Source organism: Filicampus tigris, chromosome 4 (assembly GCF_054856515.1).
Source record: "Filicampus tigris isolate MCC_2025a chromosome 4, RoL_Ftig_1.0, whole genome shotgun sequence".
NCBI lineage: Eukaryota > Metazoa > Chordata > Actinopteri > Syngnathiformes > Syngnathidae > Filicampus > Filicampus tigris.
The window spans coordinates 7752409-7767500 of record NC_141220.1 but is presented as its reverse complement, the minus strand read 5'-3'; the positions used below and the strand labels follow the sequence as shown (position 1 = coordinate 7767500).

The 15092-nt window shown below is 41.5% G+C and overlaps 1 protein-coding gene across 3 annotated transcripts in view; it reads right to left on the bottom strand.

Moving 5' to 3' along the window:
• Positions 1-15092, bottom strand: part of itpr2 (inositol 1,4,5-trisphosphate receptor, type 2) — a 79234-nt gene that overhangs the window by 18894 nt on the left and 45248 nt on the right. For 2 of the 3 annotated variants that reach the window (XM_086027735.1, XM_086027736.1), the window contains exons 38-48: positions 5993-6113; positions 5670-5857; positions 5408-5588; positions 4626-4879; positions 4335-4535; positions 3701-3811; positions 3522-3617; positions 3294-3413; positions 1293-1430; positions 1019-1211; positions 277-402 (exon numbers count right to left, since the gene is read on the bottom strand). In XM_086027735.1, the coding sequence (XP_085883861.1) occupies positions 277-402; positions 1019-1211; positions 1293-1430; positions 3294-3413; positions 3522-3617; positions 3701-3811; positions 4335-4535; positions 4626-4879; positions 5408-5588; positions 5670-5857; positions 5993-6113 (1729 nt within the window). The remainder of the gene's footprint in view (positions 1-276; positions 403-1018; positions 1212-1292; positions 1431-3293; positions 3414-3521; positions 3618-3700; positions 3812-4334; positions 4536-4625; positions 4880-5407; positions 5589-5669; positions 5858-5992; positions 6114-15092) is intronic. The other variant, XM_086027737.1, reaches the window with a different exon arrangement.

Here is a 15092-nt window from a genome sequence, read left to right as displayed (position 1 = left end):
CGACTTCCACGTTTTTCCTTTATTTCCGGGTCTGTGCTCTGTATGTCGTCCTAGTAATTGCTTTCCAATGGGAGCACTGATCATCACACACGTGGATGTGTTTACGGAAAATAGTTCACTTGCAAAAAGCACAGTGTGAATGCGAACTGCACCAAAATTAAGTCAGCTTTTGGTCCGAACCAATCAAATGGACCAAAGGATTTTTCTGATGTGAATACACACCAAGAATGTAATACTACATAACGGAAACGGCTATATCAGATCTCAATTTCTCACCTTCATCTCCATCATCTCCAAATGGGTAGAATACAGCCACACAGATGTTGAGCAGGCAGGCCAGGTAGAAGGAGATACTCCCCCAATGAGAGATATGGCGTGAGAACCAAAACAAAGCCTTATTTTCTACAACAACAAAAAAAAAAACAGAAAGATAAGAGAAAAGATATGGACATATATCACATATCTGTTTCATTCTTCAAATCGTTTTTTAAAATTAATTATCGCCGCTCAGTGCAAAAGGCAAGGGTCATTTTTTTGGTCTGTTAGCAGAGGTTTTGGGGAAAATATGGATTAAGGTGTGGATGTTTTATTCTTTACAACTGATTTCCACTTCTGTTTTCAGTTCCTATGGGACGTTTGCCTCCAAATCGGGAATACAAATGGCACAGACCTGTCTGCGGATTGACTTCTTACATCACACAGTGGACTGCCTTAATTTAGTTTTCGTCAAGATCATATACAGGAATGTATTTTAGCGGTTTGTTACTACCCCTCAATGGAGCCATAAAAAAAAAAAAATTCCCCTGAGGGGACAGTAAATTTGATCCTGACCCTTAAAGTACAACAAAATGATAATAACCAGTCAATTCATGTCTTAAGAAATGCTACCTAACAAAGACAAGGACAGAGGACAAAGAAACAAGAAAGGTGAACAATGTATTCTTGAAATAAGTGACAAATATCACATACTGCACTAACATTTTTATGTTTGACAGTGTCGCAATATGCAAAGACTCACTTCGGATTTTCTTCTGCCAACTCATCTCATTGTAGAGATTGTCAAACTGCTGAAAGAAGTCATTAACTTTGCTGCCCTGGTCATCTCGCTCAGTGGTGGTGAACACACGCATTTTCGACTCCTGGGTCAGGTACTCACAGATGTTGGGGACTGGAAATACAATCTGCTCCATGGTACGGTCATGACGTACAATCTGGCAAATGCAATGTCTTTAATGATTTGATGCATACAGATGAAATCGAAAAATTTGTATGTAATAACACCAAATTCTTACCTCAATCTGAGCTGTGTGATTGGCATAGTATTGAAGAGCATCATCCCTGTCATCATTGCCAGGGTCCAAGCTTGATCCGCACACCAAACCTGACCCTGGCCTCAGACTTTGCTGCAGGATCTTACTATGTCGAGCCAGCTGTGAAGAGCAAAGAAAAAACACAAATGGAATTAAAAGGAATTAAATACTGTCCATTAGTGACTAATGATCAGAATGATCACCCTTCAACAGAACCACGCAACCTCCATTTTGATGTGTTTGAAAAGGCTTTGTGAATTGTTATCGTTTGTCAATTTTTACATGAAATGTGGATCACACCAACATTGAAAGCAAAAATGTACTGTATGCACCACCTGTATGCATGATGCTGGTCTTAGAGAGCCAAAGTCATGCAAACGCAAATGCAGTTGTTTCGCCTCCCAGTTATGCTTGTGTTGCCCTCTCTATTCAGCCATGAGGAGAAAGCGCAATATTATGGTCAAGTAGACGCTTGATGACAAATGTCCGATCCATCCATTAATGTTATATGCCGGTCATCCTGTTCAGATTTGCAGGAAGCTGGAGCCAATCAGAGCTGACTTTAGAGGCGGACTACAACCTGGACTGGAGCTAAACCCACGCTGCTTTCAATGAAGTCAGGTGAGTGAATCACAAATGTCCAAAAAGTTTCAAATGTGAAGTCAAGTGAATTCATTTTAACTGTTATAACGACCCAAGTCAGCTGGGCAGTCCAAAATGCAGACTGACGTTGAGTATAAAGACGCAAAGCTTTAAGGCCTGCTAGAAAATGTAAAATAAAATGTGCTTTTTCTAGCTAACAGCAGACAAAGACAACATCCAAACAAACAATCCACAAAAAGAGCATTTTTTTCACCTGCTGGGAACAATTGAACAGTGAACACCATAACTATTCCTTGTCACACTCAAATCACACAGAAATTTGACCAAAAGCGCACACAGAACACAAAAATATACATGCACTCCAGCATGAACGCGCAACTCTGAGGTCAGCGGACGGTCAGACAGACAGAGAGGAAATGTAACAATTGCTTTGAGTGAAAAAAAAAAAAAACAGGGTTGGTTACTAGGCTTTCTGATCAGGATTTTGGGGGCGATCACCAATCGCTGATCTGCGAGTTAAAAAAAAACAAAAACATAACCACTCACTGATCCGATCATAACATAAATTGTTTATTTACTTATTATTTATTTTATTTTATTTCAAAAGGCACAGTGTGTATTAATAATGAACATTTGCATGTAAGCCGTTGGCCAGTTTCCCTCAGTAATCCCTTGGCAGGTTGTAACATTTTAAGTATACTTGTGCATTATTTATTGAGCATCAACAAAATTATTCTCAAGCATTTCTGCCAATGTTTAGCCATCTTTGTACTGCCCCAAGGAAGGAAAGTAACAGGAAAAAAACAAGCATGGTTATTTGAATATAAAGCACTTCTTCATCAAAAAGCGGCAAAACTTGCTTTTTAGGAACAATGTTGCTTGTGCGTTACTTCTACCTTATGCACTGATTTGCATTTGCTAGCTATCAGTCAATCAGAGCCGTCACCGCTCTGTATGCCGCGAGTAAAGCCCCATTCATTCTAAATCATAACTAAAAGGCACAATGACAAAAAAAACGTCATTCTTCAAACCTTTCTAAACTGTTTTTTCACTTAGGTTTGTTAATGCTTGTATTATTAGTGTGTTGAGCAAGGTTGCAAATATGTACATTTTATGATATGAAACCATGACTGTGGATGGTATGATAAACAATGACTTCGCAGCCATGTTGTTTGATTGCTAAGGTGTGAAAATAATAATATTGAGATAGACACTACTGTTGTGATGTTGATTGGTTCAGTTTGTCGTCTATATTTTAAATGCATTAGCAAGCTGCTCCCTCAAAATTTTGGGCTGGTCTCTTGGGGGGAAAATTGAGGAATTCATTCATCCAATCCGATTCAACCGATCAGATATGTGTAAAGTGTACTGGTTACTGACCTGGTGAGCTAGTATGTAAATGTTATGACCAACATCCAATGGCTTGATGTGGTCTAGAGAACTGTCCTCATCCTCCTCACTTTCCAGAGCTTGGGCGTAGGCCTCTTTCATGACATCCACCTAAGGCACAGCAATTGGTTCGGTTTTAAAATGGAATCCGCCAATGTGCGTCGTGCTGTGTAAGCCCCAAAAAACACACACAAACACACATTCGGGATGGACACTCACAAGCTCAGTGGGCCTCATCTTGAAGAGAATTTTTTCTGCATTCTCGCTGTCATGACGGCTCTCCATGATAGCCAAGAGGAGTTTGGATGCATTATTCTAGAAAATATTTTGAACTCACTGAAATACACAGGTTTGATCATCGTATGATCACATTTACCAGACACATGATTTAGCCTCACCTTGAGCTCCAGCACCAAGTCCAGGCGGTCCTTCCCCAGGGGATTGATGGAGTTTACAATCAGCGCTATAATAATGTCAATACCATTCGACTCATGTTTGGCTATACAGGTCTGGAAACGAAAGAAGTGCACGATTACAAAATAAATCGAAACTGTGAATTTGAAACATCATGCTGAAAAGAAGACTGAGAATGAGTCATACACATTGCAAGCACACACTTTGTAACCTTCCAGACTTTAACATCAAGACGCAATCAACTAACTTTTATGGTGCGTAACAGTATCTCCATGTCTCAGTGGATCAAACCCAATCAAAAGGATGCTGAGCTATTACTTTAGATCTATCCCCTATGCTGCCCACAGCCCAAGGCAAGCATACCGGCACTCTATCTGGGGATCGATATGACATGTTGGGATGTATGAACATCTATTGTATAATCTTATGTAATTACAAAATGTATTTCTTTTATTGGCATGTCATCTGTCATCATTCACAATTGCACATGCATTGGTTTGGTTTGTGTTCTTTTAAACACCTGCCTTGTTTACTGTCACTCCATGTACGTTTTGAACAAACTGCCTGAAATAGATAACCCGTTTAAATAAATAAATAATAATTCAGGGCACGTTCTACCTGGTTTTCATGGCAGGGGCCCTGGCAGTACTCTGTGATTGTTTCCAAGGTTTGACGAACCAGATCAACATTGCCCTCATTTATATAAAGGCCAAGTAGTCCAAGGCCTCCAGTGGTGCTCCCACAAATACAGTCCAGGAACTGAAGCGTCTCACACACTAGATTGTAGTTGGTCTTGTTGTTCTGCGAGCGCAAAAAGTTCTACACACCGAGGAGACAGACTAAAGTCAAACAGCAGCGAAATCCACAATACTGTCGAAGCTAATTTCACAATAATGCCAAAGGGAGTACCTGCAGATCACAATTATGGTTCTCACAAAGAAGCTGAAGGAACCGTAAGATGGGTTTCATAATAGCGATGGCTTGGCTCATGCGAGTCTCCTCTAAGACCTCTTCAGCCCCTGTCACTTCATTGTTGTGGCACAAGGCTTCCAGATCCGGATCCAGCTCTTTTCGGAAAGCACAGAAAGCCTTAGAGGTCACAGACGAAGCCTCTTTAAGTTGCCCTCGCATGTCCTCTCTCATATGAAGTCCTGAGTCTTTCCCTTGCAGCATGGATGAAAACGTAAAACAACACGTTTCAATGGAGGGCACAAGCGCATTTTGGAACAACTGAGCCTTTGCAAATTGATTGATTGATTCATGATCAACAGTGAAAAAACTAATTAGTCATTCCAAATGATTAATTTCTGGAGTGGACAAAAGAGCGAGTGTTGACGTGGGTGCTGCTACATGAAAGCACCAAATCTTGATACAACGGCCTTTTGACGGGCTGCGGATGCGCAAAGTCACATGGTCTTTGACTTGTGACAGCACGGACTGAGAGTAACAGTCTACAGGGAGGTCAGCAGAGCAACATTTGGGTTTCTCCACAACTATTACAAAGTGAGCTTCAGGACCTCACGTATCGTATTGGGACGCGAGGTGTGGTGAGGTGTTTTTTAAGAAACCTGAAGCTTTTATAGTCCTATCTTTAACTTGTATAGACATTATGGACATTATGGACAATGCTTAGGATAGAACATGAGAGGGTATTCCTTTTTCTTTTTAAATACATCACAGTGTGTCTGTACCTTTTCTGAATCCGACACTACCAAAGTCAGTGTCATCATCCCTTTTTCTGGAGCTGAGCTCAAACATGTTGACGGACACAGTGGCACGGATCTCCTGCTGGGCCAAACGCATGCGGTCATAGAAAACCTTAAAGAACCTCTCTGACTTCTTCTGCTTGTACAGTTGGCTGTAGAAGGAGTCCTAGGGGAGGCAGACAGACTTCCATTTCAACTGTTTGTCACTCTTGCAGAGAAAATGGATGTGCAAGTCTATGCCAATCACCTGTATCTGTGTATTTCCGCCTTGCAGAAGGGCAATCCCCAACAAGACGCTCTCCTCAAACACTTGGTCGTTCTTCGTGTTGACAATGAGGTCAATCACTAGCTCAGATGCCCCAACAATGTCCAGTTGACACTGGATCTCCATTATACTACTGTGTGGCTTGTCAAAGTCCGCTGTGAGAGAACCTCCTGCACAGATCAATCATACATTCCAGACACGTCAATAGAAATACTTTACAGCAGTTGGACACGCACCGTATTGAAACTTGCACATTCAATTGATGGTCCATTGGAAAACAAAAAGTTTTTGGTCCGCTTTTTCACCTCCAAATGTTGGCTTGGCAAAACAAGCAGGTGAGCTGTTTCCACTCCCAATCTCTGACTTGGAAATAAGTCTTTGATTCCCGAAGTAGCGAGTGAGGAGAATCTCTCTCAACTCCTTTCCCTAAATGGAAAGAAAACATCCTGTTAAATGCACATCATCATTCTTTCAAACATAGGGTGAACATATTCAAACTGATTTTTTCCTGAGCCATCAAGATAATGAAAATGATCAAAATTACAGTACGTTTGTAAGACAAATGTAGTTTCTGTCAAGCATATTCAGAGGAACCCAGTAGTTCATAAGACGGCTAAACAGATCAAATCTACCAAATGTGACTCATCTCTCAGTTGCAGAAATGCATTCTTTTCTTTATTAGAGTGACTGTGTCCATAATAACTATACTTACGCCCCAAAAATTAAAAAGTGAAGCTGAGGAAGAAAAATGACAGAAAAAAAACTGAAACGTGCTATAAACATTCATCGCAGGTTACTTCTAGTTATGAATTGGATCTTTTGACAGCTCAAGTCTAGATCTTTGCAAAGTGGTGCCTGACTCATGTATTTGGGTGGCATGGATCAGTGGTAGAGTGGTCATCTCCCAACCCAAAAGGTTATGGGGTCAATCCTCAAGTCTTGTCTCAAAGTGTCCTTGAGCAAAATAATGAATGCTAATTTGCTGCCCGTGGTCATGGAAACGCCTTGCATGGCAGCAGTCTCCCTGGTGTATGAATGTGTGCATGAATAGGTGAATGGTCCGTCACACTGACGGAATGCCCAGCTGTCTATCTATCTATCTATCCATCCACCTATCCATCCATCTTTCTTTTATAACCCTTAGGTACTGCCTAAGTACCACTAAATGTCTAAACAATGTGAACTTTTTTTATTTATAATCAAGCCCCCTGCAAAATAATCAATTTGAGCGTTTTTTTTTTGGGGGGGGGGGGGGGGACAAGTAATATTCATGGGATTGTACAGTAAACATGTAAAACTGGGATTTGCATGATGTAATGACTTGTCATGCTGCTCATTCTTCCACTGAAACGCAGTGGACCTTTTATATATTTGTGGTTTGTGTTTGTGAATTCACAAACAGCATAAAACTGCATAAACAACTGTGGAAATTATGATCTATTTATTTTCGTGTTGCTTTCAGTATGTATGATTTTTACAGAATATCTTTAGATGAGAAAACAAATGGTAAATGTCAGCTCCAAACAAGCCAAAATAGCTGTCGACGCAAACAAACTTAGGTAATGAAAGACGACGAGGACTTAAAAACACCTCAACAAGGCGGCAGTTCGACATCTTAACTAGCAGGGGTACATAAAAAAAATCTCATTGTCTTAAGAAAAAAAAAAGGTCGGTGAGGCGGACGTTTTGCCAACAAAATCTCGGTCAACCAATTACAAGTATAACAGCAGCCTTTTCAGATTTTGGTGACTGAAAGTCAGCATTGGGACAACCAGGAGATGGCGGTGCCCATGTCTGCATTAGCTGACGATAATAAACAGGGCATCAAAATCAGAGGAGGCCATAAAAACAGCTCAACGCAACATTGGTAAACCTATCTACAATCTCGAGGTCGTTTCTGCGAGAGTTTCTGGTCAGTAAACACCGACGTGCAAGTCATTGTCATGCTGACTGCTACATCGCTCAAGGCAACAGACTTTTCCCACCAGCACAGGCCCGCCTCAGGAGCATCGGCGCCATCGATGTAACCCCTGCGCTTTGTTGTGCAGTCAAATGTTCATCGTTTTCCACCGGACTGCAGCAATTTTCCATCACCGCCCGAATTGCTGACAGCTGTACGTTATTTACACAAAATAAGACCTTTTCATGAGGACTACATGATAAATGTCACATATTAACATCATGAGTGACTGGTGCCATAATTGCATCTCCAATGCTAAGACTGCACTAACATTATCAAGGATACCACAGAACGTTTCAACTGCATACAAAGACAAATGAGGCAATGTCACGCCTCGCCAAAGCTGTTGGCTAGTTGCGGTCCAGCAGAAGAAGTGGACGTGCACATGCGGCTGACGCTCTCTGTGTCAGTAAACATCTCATCTGCAGTCAGTGGAGACACTTGTCTGCCTGCACTGTCTGGCTGGCTGAGTGTTCACACAAACACCAACGCTCGCACACATCCTTCTTGAACTAAAGTTGAGGATCCACTGAGCCTTCCTCATTTCCATGCGGCAATGCACAGACACAGTCTGAGGGGTGACTACAAGACAGACATTACAAACTCGTCCCAAAGCACACTTTGGAAGTTATTGCAGCTCGAATCGTGTTTAACTTAACGCTTCCTCATTTTACCAGGACGTGTTAGTTTTGTATAAAAAGAAAAAGAAAAGTATGACTTAGAAGGAACCCTCTGGGGTTTGAGCTTGTTTTCTCTCCTCGGGGTGCTGCAGTCTGCTGGCTCGCTCTGCAGAGAGAGAGAGAGAAAGAGAGGGAGTGACAGAGAGAGAGAGAGAGAGAGAGAGAGAGAGAGGAGACGGGAGGCAGGATGGCGGCGGAGAAGAGCCAGCCCAGTCTGACTCATCTTGCTGCTGCATTGGCGAGAAACCCTCCAGTCAGACGTGTAGTAGCCATGAGAAGAATAACAGAAATAGAGGTCGAGTAACTTATGAGACTATGCAAGGTTTCCCAGGAAACAAAATCAAGTATGGTGCAGGTTTTTGTTGGTGTTTTAAAATGTGCACCGGCACGCCACACTGCGGCTCTGGTGTCCAGAGCTGCTGGTCCCCACCTCCAGCTCCCCCCCCCCCCCCACCCACTCTGCTTCCATCTTTCTTTTGCCTCGCATTTCTGCTATCTGTATTTGTTCTCCTACAGAAGCACGGAGGAAAAGTGAAAGAGGTTGCTCTTTGCTAGACTGTGGGCAGACAAGGTCAATTGCCTGTGAAACTGAGGCCATAGGGAACAGAGTGTTAGCCAAATAAATGAGGTCTGAATCACGTGGACAGTTAGTAGTGGCGCCTACTTAGGTGACACACGCACACGACACGTTATGAATACAAGTTCCCTGCAAATCCCTACCGTTGACAGATATTATACAAATAAAGTCAAGCTAATCATGTGGCGAATACAAGCATGTGTTACAAGGTACTTAAGAAACAAAACCCTCCACTCCCAAAGCATTGGAAAACTGAAAAAAAAATGTCCTGCAGACTGATACATCTATGTTTTGACAACAAAAGATGAATGCACAGTTTTTATTTAAAGCACTTCAATCCTCTATATACACATCTGTTACGGAACTAATTGCAATATTCGTATTAAATACCGCATTTTTAGGTGAGCAAACCAAGCAGAAGAACAGACTTGCGAAAGGCTTAATGTTTAGTTGCATATCAAAACTGTTTCATTCTCCTTTTGCGATGCTTTTCCAGGCTTTCTGAACAACCTCTTTTAGTTGGCAAAATGTTTTTACTGTTTACGTCTTTTTTTTAGGACATTAAACAGGGTCGGTCTCATGTTACTGATGATGATGAAAGATCAATTTGGATGCGTCCTTCTTCCAATTGACGTGTTTCTGTAGAATTCTGAGTTGACTTATAATTTATCACATCAACCCTTCCCTGAGCCATCGCTTTATCATGGTGAAGGACTTGTGCATCCTAATGATCCTAGGAGATAAGTAATCTGGGACTTTATCCCCCTGGCACCCATGGCCAACAGGTCCTGTGTGAGGGAACAGAACAAGCACGGCTTCAAAGATCCTAATGGTGATTACAAATCCTGGAAGAAGTTTTCCCTTGCCCGGACGTGAGTCACTGGGGGAACCCCCGGTAGCCAGGCCTGCTGCTGGTGGGGCAAGCGACAGGTGGCCTGGCCCACGCGCAGTCCGAAAGAGTAATATGAGTGCCCCTTTCCATGACAGAGTTGCCCCTGGGTACTCTCTTGTTCTGCCGGAGGACTTCAGTGCTCACATGAGCAATGAGATTGAGATACGGAAGAATGAACCACCCACCCGGACCAGTACCTGAGCAGTGTTCTGTTATTGGACAATTTTTTGCATGTCACGGACTGCCCATAATGAACACCGTGTTCAAGCATAAGGGTGTCCATACGTATACTTGGCAACAAGACACCCTATAAGCTGCAGTTCGATGATCGACTTTGTTGCTAATCAATCAATCAACCCCTTATAAGGAAAGCAGCTTTCTTTAAAATACTTTAAAAGCGACACAAAATTCCTCACAAAGAAAAAAAAAGATAAAAGACACAAACACATTCCCTCACACCAACCCGCAGTCTATGGACCCTTGGTATACCCACCACCAAATAGGTACAGTTTAAAAGATGATGAAATACATGGCATGGCTGCCGTGGCATGGCCGAGCACAGAGTAGACTGAAGAAGATCCAACACGGAGCGCCATCAGCAGCAGGAGCCGTGAGCGGCTGTAAGCCGCAGAGTCAGAGGCACACACAGCGGAGTCTGAGGTCAATTTCCCAAATTGTTTAGGCATGTAAGTGCCTGTCATCGTGAGATCTCCACTCTTACTCTCTGGAGGGTGTTGCTGATGTCACAAGCACTTGTTTTTTGGGCCGGCTTTATGAAATGATATATCTTTTTTTTTTTTTTTTTTAGCCGCCCATACAAAGCTCTCTGGTTCTCAGGTTGCTTACACATCTGAGGACTATAATGTAGTCTTAATGGGCAAAATCTGAAATCTGAACCACAGCATAGACATCAATGCTATTTATTACATATCATCAATAACAATAATCAATGTAACAGTGCACACCTGGTCAAAAACAAGCACACAAGTCGCATGTTCCAACTTTGCTCCAATCAAAAATGGGTTCAAGCAAAAGTTGCTATCTCCAAAGTTGTGTATCAGATCCAGATGTAAATAAGCGGAAACAAAAGATGTTCCGTTGTCCCTCTCGTCTCATATTGATTTGATTTGATGTCAAATCAAAATCGTCAGCCTCTTAAAATAATGACTTAAGTCATACATACAAAATATAATCAGAATGTGGTTCCGTTTTTTGTGTTGTCTGAAGAAATGACTTGGGCCATTATTTTAAGAGGGTGACAAATTGTTAAACAGTCGACAGCAAAAATAAAGGATTTGAGCCACACTGTTCCAAGAGTTATTCAAGTTATGCAGTTCACTTCAAAGACGAAACTGAGGAAATTGAAGATGCATAAAATGACACAATCCCGCATTAATACACACAAAATGGCAAGTCTAAAGCAAAAGGTACAAAACATCCGAGAATAGCTAAGCTCAAACGATTGAACTACTGCTGCGATCTAAATCCTTTTGGGCATCTATGGAAGCAGCTGCAAATGTGCAGTCTGTAGAAGGCACCTCGGACAGCTGTAGCAATTTGCTGACAGAGCACACCAAAACTTCTGTGGCCAGTACAGAGTTCACACTGAGAGAACAATTTAGCCTGAATGTGTAACTTTCTGGAATATGTCAAATTGACACACACATAACTGTGGCGCTCTGTCCCGGCCACATGACGTAAGACTTATCATTAATACTGTGCAGCAAACTCCAGCACAACTCCAAGCATAATATTCTCAGAAAGTGCTTATGTGCCTCAGTAGGTTTTGCTGTTTTAAATCACAACTACTCAGGGCTCAGGGAACGACCAATCACGGCTGACCCGTTTTCTGAAGCTGAGCCGTGATTGGTCGTTAACTGAGCCCTGAGTAGTTGTGATGTCACTTTCAGTTGACAGAAGTGACAAAATGGCCGCCCGCTTAGATGCCTAAAATGGGACGGATTTTGCTGCTTAACTCATATTCCACAAACACAATATTAATCAGAATGCCTTCAAGTTGCAACTAATGGACCTGTTGGGAACATATTCTTGAAAAAATATGTATGGATTGATTCCCTCTTTAAGTTAGCAACAGAGTTCAAACAGGCACAGACATGGACGTTTTCATGCCTCAGCAATAACATCTATGAACAGACACTTTTTTCCCCAGAGGCAGGGTGGAAATGAAACAGGTGTTATTTGGTGAAATGCATTATTGTAATTCCTACAGCTCACCTGGTCCACACTCATGGCAAAAGAACCATGACCGATTTTAAGAGAAATAATTACTCTATGCAAGTTACTAGTGTGTAGATTGCAGTAGGTGTTTTAGGTTAAGTCATTTTCATTGACCTCTTTTTCCTTCAAAATAGTTTAAGCAGGACATACATATAGGATTGTGAGTGATAATTTCAATGACGTGAACAGAAGTGTTTATTATTTAAATGTTAATCACAGGCTGTTTTTGTTATATAATTTCATCCATAATGGCATTATGCTCTAACTGAATCAACTCAAATGCCCATATCCAGGGATCTCATGAAAAGCTGCACACTCATCACATGCCCCCAGTTACAATGTTTTCGAGATGCACTGTCATGACACAGAAAATGCTTTTATCCAGCAAACAGGCACAACAGCAAAACAAATTAGGCCCACATGTGAGAGCAATTGGTGAGACTGCTTCAAGGACGTTTGCAGGACAAACAAGCGTTCAAAACTGTTAGATGGAGGGTTGCATGTGATTCCTTAACCATGTTAAAACTGGGAAGACTGACATGTTCAAAACAATGTTTGTGACCAAGCACGGCATGTTTTTTTTTGTTTGTTTGTTTCACATTGATTGGTGTTTGTTTTCCTGATCAGTTTAATATACGAAGGATGTAATGTCTTCCTAGCTCATTTTAGTATTCTGATATATAGTGGGTGTACAATTAATGCTAAACATTTCACCTCAAGCTGTGATGATCTTTGTCATTGGTGAGATATCGCAGAGGGACACAAAGGCTGGAATGACGCCACACAAATTATGTAAGAGGACAAATAGGATGATGTCAGAGCATGCGCTAAATGCAGAAAAAATATGTGCTGGCACAGAGAAACAGCGGGTACACGCATGCTCATTATTACTGGCAGATACTGTTGGCTTAATAGCACCATCTAGCAAAACCTTAGAAAATACAGCCACACTGCTGACACTATATCAACCAACATCACATACCTTATAATCTACTGCAAGGTGATAAAGTGGGGAAAAAAATGGATGGGTAGAGGTCATGTATGATTTCCTATTTGCCATCCATTTGCATTTATGCTCCATAATATACATAAGTTGGAAATATAAGTAGGTTGAAAAGCATGCCACAATTCAACAAACTCTTAGGACTACAAACCACAAAGGTTTCTACCCAATCTTTAACAGCTTCAATTTAAACAATAATGCAGTCTATTTGCGGATTTTCCCATTCCCAGGAGTATATTTTTAGCTCCTTTTAAACCCACCAAAATTGTGTTTCCTCTTCATTAATTTTTCAATGAGTGTTAACTGTTCCCGTTCTCTAGTTCAAATCTCTCTACATTGAAACACTGAGATGGCTATTTAGATCTGCTCTGCTCAAGCGCATACCCTCGTTGTGGCAAAATTGTTGAAGTCGATTAATTGCAAAGCGTTTCTCTGGATTTCTTAATATTCCATCTTCAACTCTGCTGGACTCAACACGAATGATTATCCCATATTCCAACCTTTATACAGCCATTCTTTCGTACTGTTCAGCAGCCAGTGTTTTCCACAGAACACGGTCTTCGGCGCTTAAAATAGACACGCTGTAGATACTGACACCTGACAATCAATTTTAAAACTGCTCCACTCCTCTTCTCCCCAAGCAAATCCTCTATATGGCCAACTTTTGGATGGGCAGAGATCGAGGGTCAAAAAAAGTGCTACAGGGACCACTTCAACACCCTCCTGAAGCAGTGCAACATTATGCGCACTTGAATTCCCGCCTGCTGAAGTTCCATCTGCCACAAAAGAATTTTCCACGATTCAGGAGCTGGCCACAGAGAGGAGGATACAGCAACGTGCACAGAGGTCATCTACTGTACGTGCAGCAGGCTCACATCCTTCACTGCTGCCTACCTCCGTCGCTCAAATGGCAAATAGACATACGGATCCCGCATCGTCCTGCACAGCCACAGGGCGACACGCCACCGCAACAAACTCCAATAAATAAACTCCGCACTGTCATTTGAAACAACATTAACATCATGATCAATGGACTGTCATAAGATTGCAAGGAGGGCTGTCATAATGCGCTGGAAGAATTCTTGGTCCCACTCACACAATTTGGATAAGGAATACTGAGTCTATCAAGAAATTGGGAATTGTTTGCCATTGACTCCGGGGTTATAATAAAAATCTTTTAAAAATATGGCACTCATTTCAGGAGCATGTTAGTTCAATTGCCCCAGCTGTAAAGGTGTTCCCCTGAAATCACCCTGCCATTTGAAACATTTTAGTAATGATACACACTTATTACTGATACTAAAACACTATTGTTATTCTTACTGTTTACTTATTATATGTTTTACAACAACAATAACAATAATAACACAATTCAAGGTAAGAAATTAAAAACCGTGTTGGTGGAGTTGTGTGGACTTTTTCAAACAAATTGCCAGTGTATCACTGCATCCTTCTTTGTGGTGTTAGTGTTGAAAATGAAAAAGCATTGAAACTTTTTGTAAAAAAAAAAAAAAAAAAAAATATTCAGACACCTCATACGAATTTGGAGTAAATGAATGGAATACTGTTTTTATTTTCTTTTGTATTTGTATGTTAAATATGTGAGGCTTATAAAGCTGTGCAGCTTCTGTGTGAAAATACGTTTTTTTTTACATTTGAATGTGCTAAAAAGGCAGAATTTTGCACACATGCATGCACATGCGCACACACTCACAAACACACGCACACAAGCACGCGTGCATTTGCACACACTCACGCGCACACACACCCCTGCGCAAATGCGCACACATACACACACGCAAGTGCGCACACATGCACACACTTCCTGTGCCCAGTCACGGCCGGAGCAGACAAACAACACGTGCTGATCTCGTCACTGTGGAAACCAGAACATAATATGGAGACACCTGACTGATGAATCAAGGATGCCCTTTTTCCTGCCGTTAACACTTTCACTATAGGGATTTCACCATTAGCATTTTAAGGCCTTTAATTAAATGTCTTATTAAGGGTCACAGAATTTAAACTAACGGACTTCAACTTTCTGTCTGGACG